We start from the raw sequence: 19,082 nt of genomic DNA, 5'->3' as shown, positions 1-19,082 counted from the left end.
TGTGTTTATAATTTAACTACTGCAACTCATTATTTTTTTTAATTTAAAAAGGGGGTATTCTGCCAAAAATAAAAAATAAAAAAACTTACCTGACATAGAAATGACAGAAAAGGGTTTGTTTTTGTTTTTGTTTTTAAAAAGCAAAGTATTACCTAAAAGTTTAAACTTACTCAAATATGAAATTGCTGAGCTACTAACTGGGGTATATAACCTATCATTTAAATCAGCTTTTATACCACATGACTTGGCTAATGTGATGTCAATTTTTAAAAAAGACTCCAGATGTGATCCTGGCAATTACAGGCCAGGAAGTCTAACTTCAGTATCCGGCAAACTCTTTGAAAGTATAATAAAGAACAGAATTATCAGACACATAGATGTACATGATTTGTTGGGGAAGAGTCAAGATGGTTTTTGGAAAGGGAAATCATGCCTCACCAATCGACTAGAATTCTTTGAGGGGGTTAACAAGCATGTGGACAAGGAGGATCTAGTGGATATAGTGTACTTAGATTTTCAGAAAGCCTTTGACAAGATCCCTCAACAAAGGCTCTTAAGCAAAGTAAGCTGTCATGGGATAAGAGGGAAGGTCCTCTCATGGATCGGTAACTGATTAAAAGATAGGAAACAAAGGTAGGAATAAATGGTCAGTTTCAGAATGGAGAGAGATAAATAGTGGTGTCCCCAGGGGTCTGTACTGGGACCAGTACTATTCAACATATTCATAAATGATCTGGAAAAAGGGGTAAACAGTGAGGTAGCAAAATTTGCCGGTGATACAAAACTATGCAAGACAGTTAAGTCGAAGGCAGACTGTGAAGAGTTACAAAGTGATCTCACAAAACTGGGTGAATGGGCTACAAAATGACAGATGAAATTCAACGTTAATAAATGTGTAAGCAGAGTCTGGATGAGCTCTCTCCTGACATCTAGTGGTGAGCTGTGGAAAAAGACTTCAGAAGCTGATCTCATTTGCATGATGCTCAGCATGATGGGATTGCTTGCCCAAAAGATAATTTGTGGCTGGTGTTGGATCCCCAGTCTCCTTGGTATTGGAGCAGGACTAATAAAGGGTTTTAATAAAGTGTTGTTATCCTTGTTGTGTGAACCGAGGGCAGCAGAACTGTACCTGGCATACCCCAATGGAGGGACTCACCCTCAACTTAACAGCACTCGTTAGGCAGGGGATATGGGTTCCAAAGCCCAATGAGTTGAGAGAGGGTGGGGACAGGTATTTGTATCTGGTGGGCTGGGCCTGTTTAAGGGTCCTAGACACCATTTGACCTGTCCTCTCTCCATGGTATAATAAAAGAGCTAATTTAGACTCAATTGAGAGTCTTGTTACATATTACAGAGTTGAAATCACTGATACCTAGGTCTAAGTATTAGACCTACTTTGGGAGAGTGTCTTTATTGCAAGAGACTGCACAGTGTGCACCAGAAGTGTGGCTCCCCCAGTAACAGCTGAAATCACTGAGAGCTGTGTTAAGTGTGGGTGGGGGACCCTGAAGACCGCTTGGCAAGCGGGCAGCTGATGGAGAGGTATGGCTAGCAGGGAAGCTGGTGGTGAGGCATGATCAGCAGGGTGGCTGGTGGAGGGGTGTGGCAAGTGGCCAGCAGAGCCCTGCAGAGGCATGGCAATTGGCTATTGGGATGATGAGTGAGTGCCTGAGCAGTGCGGTATGTAAGGTGCCTCCTTACCCCCACCACTCCGCGGATGAACCTCTGAACTCTGGGGCTGCACTGGCCAAAGGACAGCAAATGTGAGTGGGGTATAGAGAAGGGACAGGCACGTTAAAGGGACTTTTGGGTTGCTGGATTTAAGACAATGAGGGTAAAAGGACACTGCCCAACTTACTTGGGGGTGGGTCTTTTGATCATGGTTTGTGTTTATGAACCATTGTTGTAGTGTTTTCCCAAATTAATGCTAAGTTAATTCCCTCCTTTTATTAAAGTTATTGCTAAACTCAGACTCTGTGCTTGCGAGAGGGGAAGTATTGCCTCTTTGAGGCACCCAGGGGGTTGTGTGTAATTGTCCCAAGTCACTGGGTGGGGGCTCGAGCTGGTTGTGTGTTGTATTGTTGAAAAGGAACCACTAGATACTGAACCTGGCCCTTGTTGCTGCTGGCTCCACCTGGCAGAAGGGTTACAAAATAATACACATTGGAAAACATAATCCCAACCATACATATAAAATGGTGGGGTCTAAATTAGCTATCACCACTCAAGAAAGAGTCATTGTGCATAGTTCTCTGAAAACATTCACTCAATGTGCAGCAGCAGTCAAAAAAGCTAACAGAATGTTGGGAATCATTAAGAAAGGAAAAGATAAGACAGAAAATATCATATTGCCTCTATATAAATCTATGGTACACCCACATCTTGAATACTGTGTGCAGATGTGGTTGCCCCATCTCAAAAAAGATATATTGGAATTGGAAAAGGTTCAGAAAAGGGAACCAAAAATGATTAGGGGTATGGAACAGCTTCCATACATGAAGAGACTAATAAGGCTAGGACTTTTCAGCTTGAAAAAGAGATGACTGAGGGGGGATATGATAGAGGTCTATAAAATCATGACTGGTGTGGAGAAAGTAAATAAGGAAGTGTTATTTACTCCTTCTTATAACACAAGAACTAGGGGGTCACCAAATGAAATTAATAGGCAGCAGGTTTAAAATAAACATAAGGAAGTATTTTTTCACACAATGCACAGTCAACCTGTGTAACTCTTTGCCAGAGGATGTTATTAAAGCCAAGACTATAACAGGGTTCAAAAAAGAACTAGGTAAGTTCATGGAGGATAGAGCCATCAATAGCTATTAGCTAGAATGGGCAGGGATAATGTCCCTAGCCTCTGTTTGCCAGAAGCTGGGAATGGGTTACAGGGGATGGATCTCTTGATGATTACCTGTTCTGTTCATTCCCTCTGAAGTACCTGGCATTGGCCACTGCCAAAGACAGGATATTGGGCTAGATGGACCTTTGGTCTGACCCAGTGTGGCTGTTCTTATGTTCTTCTATTCATATACAATCCCTGGAATGTGTAAAGAATTCCCCTTGCTGCAATGGTGTGTTCCAGTCAGATGGAAGTTTTAGGCAAAGTTTAACACTAATGTAAGTGGGCACAACTCCCTCAACTTTAACTACTTCTTCCAGAGGTGAATTTGGCCACAATCTTCAATATTAAATCCCACAGAAAACTGTTTTAAGACAATAGGTCAGATTCTACTTCCCTTCCTCAAGTCCTCACACCAGATATATATGACATATGTCAAGGTCAAATGGATTAATAGTTTTACTACAAAATTGTAAATCACAAATTCTGATACAGCAAACGGTCACAGCTCCCCTTATTTAGATGGGAAAAGCAAGGCATAGGCATCTGGACTGTAGAGAAGGCAGAGAGCATGTGACACCTCCAAACCTCATGCATCTCAGGAATCTGCAAAATCAAAGGAAGCTCCAATCATAGGGAAGTTATGCACCTCCACGTCACTCCTGCTCCTAGATTCACGGCTTCTCCAGGAGCTGAGCTGCCACTAGCTGGCCCCACCAAACTTGCACTGCACTTTACATCTGTGTGAAGGTGATAGTGTATACCAGAAATTAAGGTAGCTTCTAAAAGTATTTATATCTCTGAAAATCCAAGAGGAATGCTGCCTGTTTTGCAGGGATCACATCATGCAGAGAAGCTGTTCCTCAGTCTCTAGGACTGAGCAACAAAAATCCCACAAAATCAGAACTCCAACCATACAATGGCCACATGAAAGGGTTTTGTGGGGTCCTGGTAGAGGAAGCATACTGTATTGGCTCTACTCCCCACTTCTGTGAGTTCAAAGGCCTTTCTACCTCTACACACTGACCCCATGCTTCAAAGTGGAGGGGAATGTAGAGCACTTAATAGTAAGGCCATGACCTCTCAGAACCTCCAGCTTTCTATAGCAACAAATGCTCAGAACCAGATCTTCATCACTTAAAATTCTTCAGTAAATAAAAGCAATAATTTAGTGCTTTACTGAGCCTCTGTAGCACAATCCCCATCCAGACTCATTTGTGCTAGTCTTCAATTGGTGCCTCAAATGCTCGACTCGATGAACCCACACTATGCTCGTCATATATTATACATATACATATTTGGAAACTTAACTTGCTCTTTTCTTTGGATATTATCCAAGTATTTCACCTGCTGAGAGAAGCGAATGCCATGTCCATCACCAGTGTATCGTGACTGAAGATGATTTTGTGAAATGAAGAGGTCTGCTCAATCTTACTTTATGCTCACTAACACTATCCAGAGTACACCAGCTGAAGCTCCCTACTCCATCCCACCAAGCAGTTGAACTAGTAGCTCCTATACAGTGCTATCAGTGTGTTAGTATATGTGACATTTCACAGATTCATCAGGTGCCTTTTTGAAGCAAGCAAACATCTATTGACCATGTTTATCTTTCTTGGGCCAGACTGTAGCCATATTCAATCTGCAGTTCTTACAGCATTTCCCACCAACCATGCTTAATTTTGGGCACCCACTAAAAGGTTTTATAATAAATGTCAGCTCACATTATCACCACTGTGCTGGCTCACCAGTGACCATTTCAACTGGACAGAAAATGTTCACTTAATTAGTTCACTTTGTTAGATTACTGTGGGTGGAGGTGAAGGCAACATCTGTCTTTCCTATCTGTGCTAACATAGTTATATGGCTTTTTGTTGTTCCAGAAGTCTTTCAAACATATAATATGCAGAATGAGCCTGGACAAGCTGATGTTTTGAAAATTCTTCCTGCAGCTGTGTCAGGTTTTTAGAGTTTGGATAGAAAAGGCACAGATTTTACATGCTATTGAAACATGTTGTCACTACCATGGTTACCATGTGAAAAGACATAGATGAGCACATTTCAGCAAGTAGATGCATATAGATCAACAGCAAGAAGATTTTTTTTATTCTAAATACTTTCACTCAGCTTCATATACAAGACAGAAAAAATATTTTTCTCCTATAATACTACTAATGCAAATGGCAATTTTTCTAGGCATTTTACCCTTTTTATATAGTTTGGTAACAAGCACTTTTAGAATTATCCCCTTACCTAGAGGGTTTAAAAATATGGTTATTTACAATATATCGGTTTTAACTCACTATTATTTAGATTTAAAATATTTTGGCTTAAGAAAGCTTAAAGGTTTTTGTAGTTACAAGGTATCTTTTGAATTATACTGGCCAGTGTGACGCCTGGGCAGTGCAAAGAGGCCAGATAATAGCTGTATATAGCCAGCTGAGGATTCCCTAGGAGAGGTGAGCTTTCAGTTGCTGTAAGGCTGACATAGACTCATAGAAGATATGGGTTGGAAGAGACCTCAGGAGGTCATCTAGTCCAACCCCCTGCTCAAAGCAGGACCAACCCCAACTTAATCATCCCAGCCAGGGCTTTGTCAAGCTGGGCCTTAAAAACCTCTAAGGATGGAGATTCCACCACCTCCCTAGGTAACACATTCCGGTGCTTCACCACTCTCCTAGTGAAATAGTTTTTCCTAATATCCAACCTAGACCTCCCTGTGACAGGGTGTGCAAACCCTGCACTGGAAAAGAAAGGGTTAACCCCACACTATGGGTGGCAGAAGTCCCGCCCCCCAGGCCATGCTGGGCATGCTCCAACTGCTGCCTCAGTATAAAAGGGAGCAGGCCATCTCATTCTGAGCTGATTGCTGGAGGGGAAGGATCTTTGGCCGAAGCTCCAGCTGAAGAGCCGTAACAGCCCTTGCCTACAAGAGCCAGAGACCCAGTGAGCCGAATTGGAGACCCAGAGCCCAAGAAGCTCCGGAGAACCATCCACGGTGATGAGCTCAGAGACCCATATGCCACACAGACAGCAGTGTCTGGAATTCTGGTAGGAAGTGACCCAGGGAGGGTGAGCGAGTGGTATCTCCTGCCCGGGTGAGGTCAGCGTGTTTCAGTGGGATTTCCTGCTGACCCAGTGATGGACCACTCCATCGTTATTAGTGCCCTGGGTTGGGGCCCGGTGGAGTTGGGTGGGCCCAGTCCACCCTACCTGGGCCGTCACCAATCTGGTAGACACCTCCACCTTTCCCTGCCATAGTGACTCTAGCCAGTAGGCTATGCTGCCCTGTGTCTGAGGACCGCCACAGTGACTCTATTAGGCTGTGCTGCCCTGTGTCCAAGGGCTGCCATTGTAACTCTGCAGTTGCCCAAGGGCCACCAGGGAGATTAACTGCAGTGATATCACTCCTCTGCCCTGCCCCAAAGGGGGATGGGGTGTGCATACACCATGACACTCCCCCACTGCAACTTGAGACCATTGCTCTTTGTTCTGTCATCTGCCACTTCTGAGAACAGCCTAGTTCCATCCCTTTAGAAACCCCCTTCAGGTAGTTGAAAGCGGCTATCAAATCCCACCCCTCACTCTTCCCTTCTGCAGACTAAATAAGCCTAGTTTCCCTCATCCTCTCCTCATAAGTCATGTGTCCTGGCTCCCTAATCATTTTCATTGCCCTCTGCTGGACTCGGTCCAATTTGTCCACATCCTTTCTGTAGTGGGGGACCCAAAACTGGATGCAATAATCCAGATGTGGCCTCACCAGTACCGAATAGAGGGGAATAATCACTTCCCTCGATCTGCTGGCAATGCTCCTACTAATGCAGCCCAATATGCCGTTGTCCTTCTTGGCAACAAGGACACACTGTTGACTCATATGCAGCTTCTGTTGACTCATATGCAGCTTCTCGTCCACTGTAATCTCCAGGTCCTTTTCTGCAAAACTGCTGCTTAGCAGTTTGGTCCCCAGCCTGTAGCAGTGCCTGGGATTCTTTCTTCCTAAGTGCAGGACTCTGCACTTGTCCTTGTTGAACCTCATCAGATTTCTTTTGGCCCAATCCTCCAATTTGTCTAGGTCACTCTGGACCCTATCCCTGCCCTCCAGCATATCTACCTCTCCCCCCATCTTAGTGTCATCTGCAAACTTGCAATCCATCCCATCATCCAGATCATTAATGAAGATGTTGAACAAAACCGGCCCCAGGACTGACCCCTGGGGCCCTTCGCTTGATACCGGCTGCCAACCAGACATTGAGCCATTGGTCACTACCCGTTGAGACTGACTATCTGGCCAGCTTTCTATCCACCTTATGGAGCATTTATCCAATCCATACTTTAACTTGCTGGCAAGAATACTGTGGGAGACCTTATCAAAAGCTTTGCTAAAGTCAAGGTATATCATGTCCACTACTTTCCTGAGATCCACAGAGCCAGTTATCTCTTCATAGAAGGCAATCAGGTTGGTCAGGCATGTAGCCAGCTTCTATGTCACTCCACCCTATCCAGTGCAGGGAGCTTGCCCAATGTACCATTGGACTCTGCCAATTCTCAGTGAGTGGATGGCCCTTTGGGGACTACACTGCCAGCTGGTGCAGTTCAAAGTAGTTCTTAGGCAGCTCTAACATATGCCAGGGCCAGGTCTAAATCTGTGCAGGTCAGAAAAGGAAGGGTTACTATGAGATTTTGTCTGTGTTGTACTCTCATATACACACAAACAGTGGGATCCATGCAAATATTTGAAGAACTAGAAATATGTAACCAACTCCTTGGTGACTTGCTTTCTTTCCTCCTGCACTGAGCAGAGGAAAAAAATAAGGAAAATATATTCAAAGTAAGACAAATTTACATTCATCCCTAGTCTATGCACCATGGAAAAGTTCTTCCATCTGAAGAATCCTTGTCAGACAACTTTTCCCATGCTGCACAGATCCAAAGCAGCAGAAACAGGATTTCACTGACAGTGTGAAAGCCACAATATTGCCCTTAATTAATGAGCACAAGCCCCATCTATCATTTTGAGCTTGAGCTGACACTGGAAAGGGTAAAACACCCATAAAACTTCATGGGGATTTTGTCGCTTTATGCCTTTTTATCTCTCAATTTGATGAGGATAAAAGGAGTGTGATAATTGCACCTGTATTGGCAGACCACCATTTACTGCAGACTAAAGTCAGAATCTAAGTCTTTCTTGAGTGGAGGATCTCTATCAGGTCCATCAATCTCTGAGGATGGAACAACAGAGATTCAAACTCTGAGGGAAAACATTGCTTAGCCACTGGCCTGCGAGAGGGAAGTGCCTTCTGCCTCCTTCTGGCTGCCAAATGCAGTATGAATGGAAGGGTCTACTGACAATGCACCAGTAGAAGCAGACTGGAAGCAGCATTTGGCAAGATGGAAGAGACAGAACTGGGAAAGAAGAAAAAGGGTGGAAATAGGTAGGAACTGGGAAGCTGGAGGGGGCTGGGGGGAAAGCACCAGTGGATGGGAACAGGATGGGGACAGGCACTTGGAAGGAAGTAGGAGTCAACAAGGTGGAAAGAGGTCAAACACTTGGGAATAGATGGAGATGGGAGTAGGCATGGAGACTGGGTTCCCAAGGAGGTGGGTTCACATAAGCTGCAGGGGTAAGTTCCAGTTTTTACCTTGAAAGATATGGGGGGTCACCAGCTTGAAGTAGCGTGGTCATAAAAGCTTTCTTGGGGATTTCCTTCTTCTACAGATTCAGGACCTAAGTGGACCACATGAACTGAAAACAGGCAGAATTCCCTCCTCAGAGTAAGGAAGAGTCATGCAGAAGACAACTGAAGCCTGCCCAGTGAAAAAAGTTAGGTGGCATGGCAGATGGGAAGACAGCTGGATTTCCAGAAAAACAGGATTTCTGTGTCTGAGAGGAGGATTTTGTGGCAGTTGCCACATAAGGTAAATTCTGTGGACAATGCAGTAGAAGTTGTGGCACCTTCACTCCATTCCAGCTTTTTCTTCAAGATGAGTCAGAATGGTGTATTTAAAAAAAAATCCTCAGGAACTTGCAGAAGTACCATAGTACAGCTTCTATCTTTACCTCTGCATCCCTGGGTCTGCAAACTGCCATCCCACTGGAGCTCAGAAGGGTCACGTGCATTCAGTTTGTTTTAAGAGGAGACAGGAATTTTATATTCAACCTTCAATTTTGGCATGAAAAACTAATGTAGTTTTGTTTTTCATGTGATTTTTGTTTTAATATCGGGGGTAGCCATGTTAGTTTATACCCACAAAAACAACAAGGAGTCTGGTGGCACCTTAAAGACTAACAGATTTATTTGGGCATAAGCTTTCATAGGTAAAAAAACACTACTTCAGATGCATGTTTTAACGTAATTTGTAAGTTGGTTAAAATGCTACAGAAAATAAGCATCATAAACATGAAATTATTGGTCCTCATACATAGCAATTCTGTGTTCATAATGAGATGACAGAGCCCAGGCCAGTTTGGAGTGGCAGTAGATAGAGTGCAGGTACCAAAATACCAAATCCAAAGGGCCTAGCTCAGGTCTTCAAATATCCATGTGGTGAATCAAAATATTGGTAGGTCTTACTATAGTATTTCTTGTATCATGTTTCACTTTCCACATCTGAATTCATATTTTCATAAGCCTTTGCTACTCATTTTTTTACCAGCTGATTTACTTTCATCATCATGGAATTGCACCATTAATCATATGTAACAAAATATTTCTAGAAAAATGTGATCTAACTTTATTTTGCACAAACAGGCCTGTTTACAGCTTCCCAGAAGCTGGAAAAAACAACCTCTTGCAAAACTGTACTTGTCAAAACTCCAATATGTCTGAGGGGCACAGAAACTGACAGCATGAGAGTAGCTTTAAATTGTGATTTACAGAGGAAGTTAGCTACTTATTAATATATTTTGAAGAAAAAATAATACAATGAAATAAAAATGATAGTTAAGGAAAATAGAGTTGTCTTAATCACACAACAGGCTGTAACAGACAAATTATTTTAAAAAATTGAATATTGGCTAATGACTTGTGAGTTTAAGTCCAAGGAATCACGAATGGTCCCAAAGACCTGAAAATAGAAAAGCTAAAGCAACTATTCATATTTTGTCTGAAAACCAAAGTCCAAGATCACTTTGGAGATTCTCAGATGAACTTTTACTTCAAATCTAAAATGAAATACAAGTTAAATCAAAACAAAATATTGGTAGGATGGAAGCAATAATCAGAAAACATGGTGGAGCTTATATCTGACCCTAAGATTAAGGACTTTCAATTGCCATTAGCTATGCAAATGTAGAACCTGAAGAGTACATCTAGATCAAAAATTACATTTGAAGATCAAGTAGCAGCAGTGGATTAAGAAGGCAGTTTACTATCTACACCTAGACGGAAGGCTATCTTTTGTACCTTTTGTACTCAGATGTTGCAACTGTCATCCATTCCCAAACTAGAACAGGTGCAAAAGACAGCTATCAACTTCTTAAGCTAGGTGTCTCATAGAGAGAACACTTGACATCTGTTCCCAGGGCCTAGACTGGATACCTGTGAGCTTCCAGATAAATTTTAAGATCCTGGTTTTGACCTAAGAAGACCTACATGGTCTGGGACTACTCTACCCAAGAAACAGTCTTTTTCCAGGATAGACTGACACAGTTATAATCAGCAGATTGTTGATTCTAGGTCCCCTTTGATATAAGAGAGAGGAGGCAGGCAGGGACCAAGCACTGGAATGCCCTCCCATATCTGATCCAAAATATTCACTGACTTTCAGGGCATGTTGCAGAGCCTATTTATTTCACCTGGAATTTGGAGAAAGGTAGGAGGATTTGCAAATGAATGGAGACAGTTCTGTGGTGACCTAGAATCCTATTTTCAATGTCTCTGACTCAAGGAATATTTCCAACACACCTCTGAACAACATACTAATCCACAGAGACCTCCCTACCAACACTACAAAAAGGATTCTAGGTGGACTCCTCCTGAAGGTTGAGACAGCAGACTGGACTTCTACATAGAGTGCTTCCGCCGACGTGCACGGGCTGAAATAGTGGAAAAGCGGCATCACTTGCCCCACAACCTCAGCCGTGCAGAACACAATGCCATCCACAGCCTCAAACAACTCTGACATCATAATCAAAAAGGCTGACAAAGGAGGTGCTGTTGTTGTCATGAATTGGTCGGAATATGAACAAGAGGCTGCTCGGCAGCTCTCCAACACCACTTTCTACAAGCCATTACCCTCTCATCCCACTGAGAGTTACCAAAAGAAACTACAGCATTTGCTCAAGAAACTCCCTGAAAAAGCACAAGATCAAATCCGCACAGACACACCCCTGGAACCCCGACCTGGGATATTCTATCTACTACCCAAGATCCATAAACCTGGAAATACTGGGTGCCCCATCATCTCAGGCATTGGCACCCTGACAGCAGGACTGTCTGGCTATGTAGACTCCCTCCTCAGGCCCTACGCTACCAGCACTCTCAGCTACCTTTGAGACACCACTGACTTCCTGAAGAAACTACAATCCACCAGTGATCTTCCTGATAACACCATCCTGGCCACTATGGATGTAGAAGCCCTCTACACCAACATTCCACACAAAGATGGACTACAAGCTGTCAAGAACACTATCCCCAACAATGTCACGGCTAACCTGGTGGCTGAACTTTGACTTTGTCCTTACCCATAACTATTTTACATTTGGGGACAATGTATACCTTCAAATCAGCAGCACTGCTATGGGTACCCGCATGGCCCCACAGTATGCCAACATTTTTATGGCTGACTTAGAACAACTCTTCCTCAGCTCTCGTCCCCTAATGCCCCTACTCTACTTGCACTATATTGATGACATCTTCATCATCTGGACCCATGGAAAAGAAGCCCTTGAGGAAATCCACCATGATTTCAACAATTTCCATCCCACCATCAACCTCAGCCTGGTCCAGTCCACACAAGAGATCCACTTCCTGGACACTACAGTGCTAATAAACGATGATCATGTAAACACCACCCTATACTGGAAACCTACTGACCGCTATTCCTACCTACATGCCTCCAGCTTTCACCCTGACCACACCACACGATCCATCGTCTACAGCCAAGCTCTGCGATACAACCGCATTTGCTCCAACCCCTCAGACAGAGACAAACACCTACAAGATCTCTATCAAGCATTCTTACAACTACAATACCCACCTGCAGAAGTGAAGAAACAGATTGATAGAGCCAGAAGAGTTCCCAGAAGTTACCTACTACAGGACAGGCCTAACAAAGAAAATAACAGAACGCCACTAGCCGTCACCTTCAGCCCCCAACTAAAACCCCTCCAATGCATTATTAAGGATCTACAACCTATCCTGAAGGATGACCCAACACTCTCACAAATCTTGGGAGACAGGCCAGTCCTTGCCTACAGACAGCCCCCCAACCTGAAGCAAATACTCACCAGCAACCATATACCACACAACAGAAACACTAACCCAGGAACCTATCCTTGCAACAAAGCCCGTTGCCAACTGTGCCCACATATCTATTCAGGGGACACCATCATAGGGCCTAATCACATCAGCCACACTATCAGAGGCTCGTTCACCTGCACATCCACTAATGTGATATATGCCATCATGTGCCAGCAATGCCCCTCTGCCATGTACATTGGTCAAACTGGACAGTCTCTACGTAAAAGAATAAATGGACACAAATCAGATGTCAAGAATTATAATATTCATAAACCAGTCGGAGAACACTTCAATCTCTCTGATCACGTGATTACAGACATGAAAGTTGTGATATTACAACAGAAAAACTTCAAAACCAGACTCCAGCGAGAGACTGTTGAATTGGAATTAATTCATTTGCAAATTGGATACAATTAACTTAGGCTTGAATAGAGACTGGGAGTGGCTATTTCCCCTTGTTTTTTCCTACCCCCCCCCCCAGACGTTCTTGTTAAACCCTGGATTTGGGCTGGAAATGGCCCATCTTGATTATCATACACATTGTAAGGAGAGCGATCACTTTAGATAAGCTGTTACCAGCAGGAGAGTGGGGTGTGGGGGGAAAGAAAACCTTCTGTAGTGGTGAAACACCCATTTTTTCATGGTTTGTGTGTATAAAAAGATCTTCTGTACTTTCCACAGTATGCATCCGATGAAGTGAGCTGTAGCTCACGAAAGCTTATGCTCAAATAAATTGGTTAGTCTCTAAGGTGCCACAAGTACTCCTTTTCTTTTTGCAAATACAGACTAACACCGCTGTTACTCTGAAACCTGTCATTATCAGCTGCCATTTGATAGATGGGGTAAACTGATTGAATTGTACTTGGTTTGTAATTTTGAATAACTTGCAGAGAACTCAGATCCTGTGTATGGTGCTTTTTATGGTCTATAAATAAAATCAACAAACATTTTAATTTGACGCCAACCCCAAAACAATTAGGCATTGTGGTAGGGATGAGATGAGGAGCAGGGAATCCTTGAAAATAACCAGTGACAAATTCAATTCAGAACCATTGTTGTATGTGTGCATGTGAGTGTACAGGGAGACAGGGTGGGAATGAAGGGTATTTTACAGCAGACTAAATTAACTTTGTTGTGGAATTTGGGGGTTGCTGCCACAGAGTAAACAAAGGCCTTAAGCATAAATTCTGAGATGCTTTTTAAAAAACAAAAAATATAAATATAAAGTATAAGACATGAGAAAAGGCTGCAATGAATGAAGAATATAGATATACCTCAGGGCACACTGCAAAACCCATCTGTTCATTCAAGCCTTTGTCTGAGGGAGGTTAGCTATGAGGAACATTTTGTTTTTAAGATAGGTCAGGTAATGGATTAAGGCTTTGTATGTAAGTTTTTATTACAGCAGAGGGTAACTGTAAACTTGGAGTGAACTTTTTGTTGCAGTCAATTGTTGGAAGAATTATGTTAATTTTGCTTAATTGTTAATGCATCTAAAAACTTAGGTAATGGACAAGTAACTTTAAATCAAATCATGGTAAATTTTATTTATTTTTAGGGCCAAATTCTACAAATGTGGTCTAGAATGAAGCAAATTCAAGATGACATTAGAGGAGTTTATTTCATGGGGTACATATTTGCCCTATAAATATATCTATTAAAACTTAAAATGATAAGCTATGATATACAAAATAGATTCCAATTAAAGTAATCCATAGAGCAGGGATTGGCAACCTTTGGCACGCAGCCCATCTGGGAAATCCGCTGGCAGGCCAGGACGGTTTGTTTACCTGCAGCGTCCGCACGTTCAGCCGATTGCAGGTCCCATTGGTTGCGGTTCGCTGTTCCAGGCCAATGGGGGCTGCGGGAAGTGGTGTGGGCTGAGGGATGTGCTGGCCGCTGCTTCCCACAGCTCCCATTGGCCTGGAATGGCGAACCGCAGCCAGTGGGAGCTGTGATCGGCCAAACCTGCGGACGCTGCAGGTAAACAAACCATCCTGGCCTGCCAGCAGATTTCCCTGACAGGCCATGGGCCAAAGTTGCCAATCCCTGCCATACAGAGTAGATTCCAGGGATTTATTTCTTTTCGCTTACACTGGAGGAAAATGGGATTTCAGGAAATCTTCACAGGATATGAAGATTAACTACAAAAGCATTTCAATAATAAATGGTGGAAACATAAAGCAATAGTCATTTTAACTCCACACCAGTAAAAAAATAAAATAGAACACCACTTGGATGTTCATTTCCATGCATACATCAGATTCAAATGCATGAAACAGCCTCCTCCCCGCCTCCCCACAACTCTGCTAATGGAAAAAGCAATGAAACTATTTAGTCATCTTGATGTCATCTTGATAGTAAATAACTTGCTGAAAAGGAACACATCTTGATGGACTAAGTGGCTTTTATTCATCCCTTTAACCATTTAAAAAAGTTTTTACCTATTGCAAGCAGGCTAAATGTCAAAATGTGTTACAAAATAATAAGAGATACTTTGTGCAGCAAGAGTCAAACATGCAATCTGCTATTTACATGTGAAAAGCAAGACTGAGTTGAACAGGAGGTTCACTGCCAAAAGGACCATCTATTCTAAAATAAATGTTAAAATACTGAAAGGTGTCTCTGTTGGTATAGTATTTGCTACTAAATAGGCATAAATGGCTAACCAGTAAACCAGAGACAATCTGCTTCCGTTCAAGTGGAAAACTTTGAAAGCTACTCATAGAAATTGAACTCAGCATCAATGCACAGACCTCTTTGTGACTGAAGTCATACATTTTATCTCTGAGTACTCCATAAGTTCATTGAACAAAACCAAACGCATGTTATTGGAAGAAAAGAAATGTGACTAAAAACGAAAAGCCTGACCGAAACAAAGTATAAGTAATAATTGTTGAAAATTACCCTGAGAATAAAGTAGTCTATTAGCTCCTTTTAAAAAATCACATCAAAAGCTCTGTTCACGAATGCCTTATGCACTTTATATGCTCATTTTTTGTATACAAGTTTAATATTATAAGTGCACCACCTACTAAAGTTCTCCAACACTTCCCATAAGACCCTGTTTTAACTTGCTTATAACTTTGCCAAACTTCACATGCAGTGTTGTTGTAGCTGTGTTGGTCCCAGGATATCAGTGAGACAAGGTGGGTGAAGTAATATCTTTTACTGGACCAACTTCTGTTGGTGAGAAAAACAAGCTTTCCAGGTTACACAGAGCTCTTCTTCAGGTCTGGGAAACATACTCTGTGTATCACAACTAAATACAAGGTGGAACAGATTGTTTGTTTGGCATAAGTGGTTAACAATATTGTCCAGTCCCCACTTTTGGCAGTCAGAGGCTTAAGGACACCCAGAGCTTGGGATTGCATCCTTGGCCACCTTGGCTAATAACCACTGATGGACCTATCCTCCATGAACTTATGTAACTTTTTTTTTTTTTTTGACCTAGTTATAGTTCTGGCCTTCACAGCATTCCCCTGGCACGAGTTCCCTGGGTTGACTGTACACTGTGTGAAAAAGTACTTACTTTTGTTTGTTTTAAACCTGCTGCCTACTAATTTCATTGGGTGACCCCTTGTGTTATATGAAGGGGTAAATAACGCTTCCCTATTCCCTTTGTTCAGAACACTCATGATTTTATAGACCTCTATTATATTCCCCCTCCCCCCGTTGTCTCTTTTCTAACCTGAACAGTTCAAATCTTTTAAATCTCTCCTGTTATGGAAGCTGTTCCATACCCTAATCATTTTTGTTGCCCTTCTCTGTACTTCTAGCAATTCTAATATGCAGAAATTTCCCTAAAATCTTTTGTATAATTTTACCATCACATAAAAGACTATACTGTGGATATATGTTAATATTTAATTCTACAGGCCTTTATCATAGGGAAGGGGCTGGACTGAGTCCTTAGCAGATTCTAAATCAAGAGATTCATTTCCTAATTTTGTTTCCTGACAAGCTTTTTCTGACCATTTCATTCAAAGAAGCAGAATAATTTGGGACCAGTTATAGGTATCTCCATAATTTTTTACCTTTCATCATGAGTTGTATTCTCCATGTAAATCTGAGCACAAGTTGAAATAACTGAGAATTTTTGGAATTACTGTCCTATTTCTGAGGATAAGCTTTCGTGGGCTAGAACCCACTTTATCAGATGCATGGAGTGGAAAATACAGGAACAGGTATAAATACAAGAAAAGATGTGAATTGTCTTACGAAGTGTGAGGTTAGTCTAATGAGACAATTCAATTGACAGCAGGATACCAAGGGAGGAGAAATAACTTTCTCCCAGTCTTTATTGAGGCCAATATTTGATAGTGTCCAGTTTGCAAATTAATTCCAGTTCTGCAGTTTCACGTTGGAGTCTGAAAAACTTCAAAAACAGGCTCCAATATGAAACTGCAGAACTGGAATTAATTTGCAAACTGGACACTATCAGATTAGGCCTGAATAAAGACTGGGAGTGGTTGGGTCATTATAAAACCTAAACCTAATTTCCCCAATACTAATTTCCCCCTACTATTACTCACACCTTCTTGTCAACTGTCTGAAATGGGCCACTCTCATCACCACTTCAGAAGTTATTTTTCTTCCCTTGGTATCCTGCAGTCAATTGAATTGTCTCATTAGACTAACCTCATGCTTGGTAAGACAATTCACATCTTTTCATGTATTTATACTTGCTCCTGTATCTTCCACTCCATGCATCTGATGAAGTGGGTTCTAGCCCACGAAAGCTAATGCTCAAATAAATGTGTTAGTCTCTAAGGTGCCACAAAGACTCCTTATTGTTTTTGCTGATACAGACTAACATAGCTACCACTCTGAAACCTGTCCTATTTCTAATTTGCAAGTGCATTTACCTCTCCCAGCAGCTCTGTACCTCATCTCCCAAAAGGTCAGTTAGCTATGTTACAGTTTTAGTTTCATTTTCATCAATATGGATCTATATGATTGAGCTTTAGGCAGGTTCATAGCACTGAGAAGCTTGTGAAGCTCATTCTGGAGCTGTTACTTCAGGCTGTCTTCAGAAATACTGGGGATTAAGGGATCCCTTTGAATTGAACTGAGTATCTAGGAGATTGTCATGTACTGTGCTACCTTGAGTTTATTATGATAGCTTTGAGCATGCTTCCTGTTTATAAAGTAACTACTTTATCTTGGGCTCCTTAAACTCAGAAGATGTTGTATTTATATTTATAGTAAATAAATGCTGAGGTTGAAGACCAAAGGGTTTATTAATCCAGGATATGATTATTACCAAATTAACAGAACTTTCAAGTTATTACTCTAAACATTTTAATTAAATAGTCTCTAACAGTTCCCTTAATGAAGGCAGCCCTGCAAAGCTGCTTTGCTCCAAATGGCTTCTGCTACCACTAGCCGCTCACAGAGCCTGTGATGCTTTTTAACTGTAGCTTTCCTCTCCCCCATGCAGCCTTTGTGAAAATTATCATTTTAGCTGCAAAAAATAATTAGATACCATAAAAATAAAGCAGCACCATTCACAGCCTCCTCAAGACCGTGTCCATGGTCTCCCTACCTACAGAGAAAAACTATTGTGTGTGCATTCCATCCTGCAAGATATATGCCCCTATGCATGCTCTAATCTTGTAATATAGCCAAACAGCTCTGTGATCCCTGTCCTCTAATGTCTAGGGAAGAAAGAAGGCAGACTACCGATGGGGCTGTCAGCTGCATCATCTGTAAAAGTAAAATTAATGCTTTGTGATGGTTATTTCACCTTATTGAAGAATATTCCAAGTTTAATAATTTCTTCCCTAAAGTGAAAATTTTTCTTGTAAAAAGTACTAGATTTGCAGCACTGGAGAATGAAGTCCTCTTTTAACTCACAGAAGAAGTTCAGTATGGGCAACCACAGTGCAAGCTTTTTCCAGCCCAAACAACTCTGACCGCGAGACACCACCTTTATTATGGAGCGCAAATCTGTCTCCATCTCCCATTAATCCTTGACATCTCCACCAAAACTGCCAACACCAGATCTTCTTGTTGTGGTTGTTTTTGTGATGTGGGTCCCTATCCATTAGGAAACTGAGAAGACCACCAACTTGTTTCACATAGGCCAAACAACAAAAAATGGTAACAACTTTCAGTTGCTACCAACAGTTATTGGATTTCAGACTAACTATTAACACTTGTATTCTAGAAAGCTAGGCATACAGTACCTCATCTAGATACTGAAATGCAGGACTTGCAGTTACATCAATGGATCCCTCATCTTGGATATTAATTGATGGAGGTATGGCATAAATAGGCTCCTTTTTCTCTGTTTCTGAGTCACTGGAACTGGAACTTTCTTCACCAGCATCACTCATTTTTTTCAAAGTTCTGTGAAGTAATAAAAATACCAATATTCAACATTTACAAATCTTTAGAAACACACACTATGCAAGTAGGGTTAGGTTTATTCCTGGAGGTTTCATCATATGACATAATCTTTCATTAAAAATCTTTAATTCCTGGAGACTCCAGGACAATCCTGGAGGGTTGGCAACCACATATGCAGGAGATGAAGAAAACAAAGATATAATGTGAGTTGGAATGAGACCTGTGTTCAAATAAAGAAAACTACACAATGATCATTTTCAGAGGTTTGCCTTAATGAAAGCTGTAAAGAGACTGTGTCCCACTCTATAGTATAAATGCTATAAAACCCTTCTAATGGTTTAGTTACGCCAATAATTCTGTAGATAGAAGACAATCCTCCTTAAAGCACAGTCAGAGTCAAACGTTTTGAGAGCTATGCCTTCACCTCT

General features: G+C 41.8%; 1 protein-coding gene across 1 annotated transcript in view; it reads right to left on the bottom strand.

The window, feature by feature from the left end:
- Positions 1–18,641, bottom strand: part of CCDC146 (coiled-coil domain containing 146) — a 107,151-nt gene extending 88,510 nt beyond the window's left edge. Inside the window, exon 1 of the mRNA XM_077835971.1 lies at positions 18,492–18,641. Within this exon, the coding sequence (XP_077692097.1) occupies positions 18,492–18,641 (150 nt within the window). The remainder of the gene's footprint in view (positions 1–18,491) is intronic.
- Between the last annotated feature and the right edge of the window lie 441 nt (positions 18,642–19,082).

This window comes from Eretmochelys imbricata, chromosome 1, assembly GCF_965152235.1.
Source record: "Eretmochelys imbricata isolate rEreImb1 chromosome 1, rEreImb1.hap1, whole genome shotgun sequence".
Classification (NCBI taxonomy): Eukaryota; Metazoa; Chordata; order Testudines; family Cheloniidae; genus Eretmochelys; species Eretmochelys imbricata.
The sequence above is the reverse complement of the archived record's forward strand: the minus strand, read 5'-3'. Positions and strand labels throughout refer to the sequence as shown.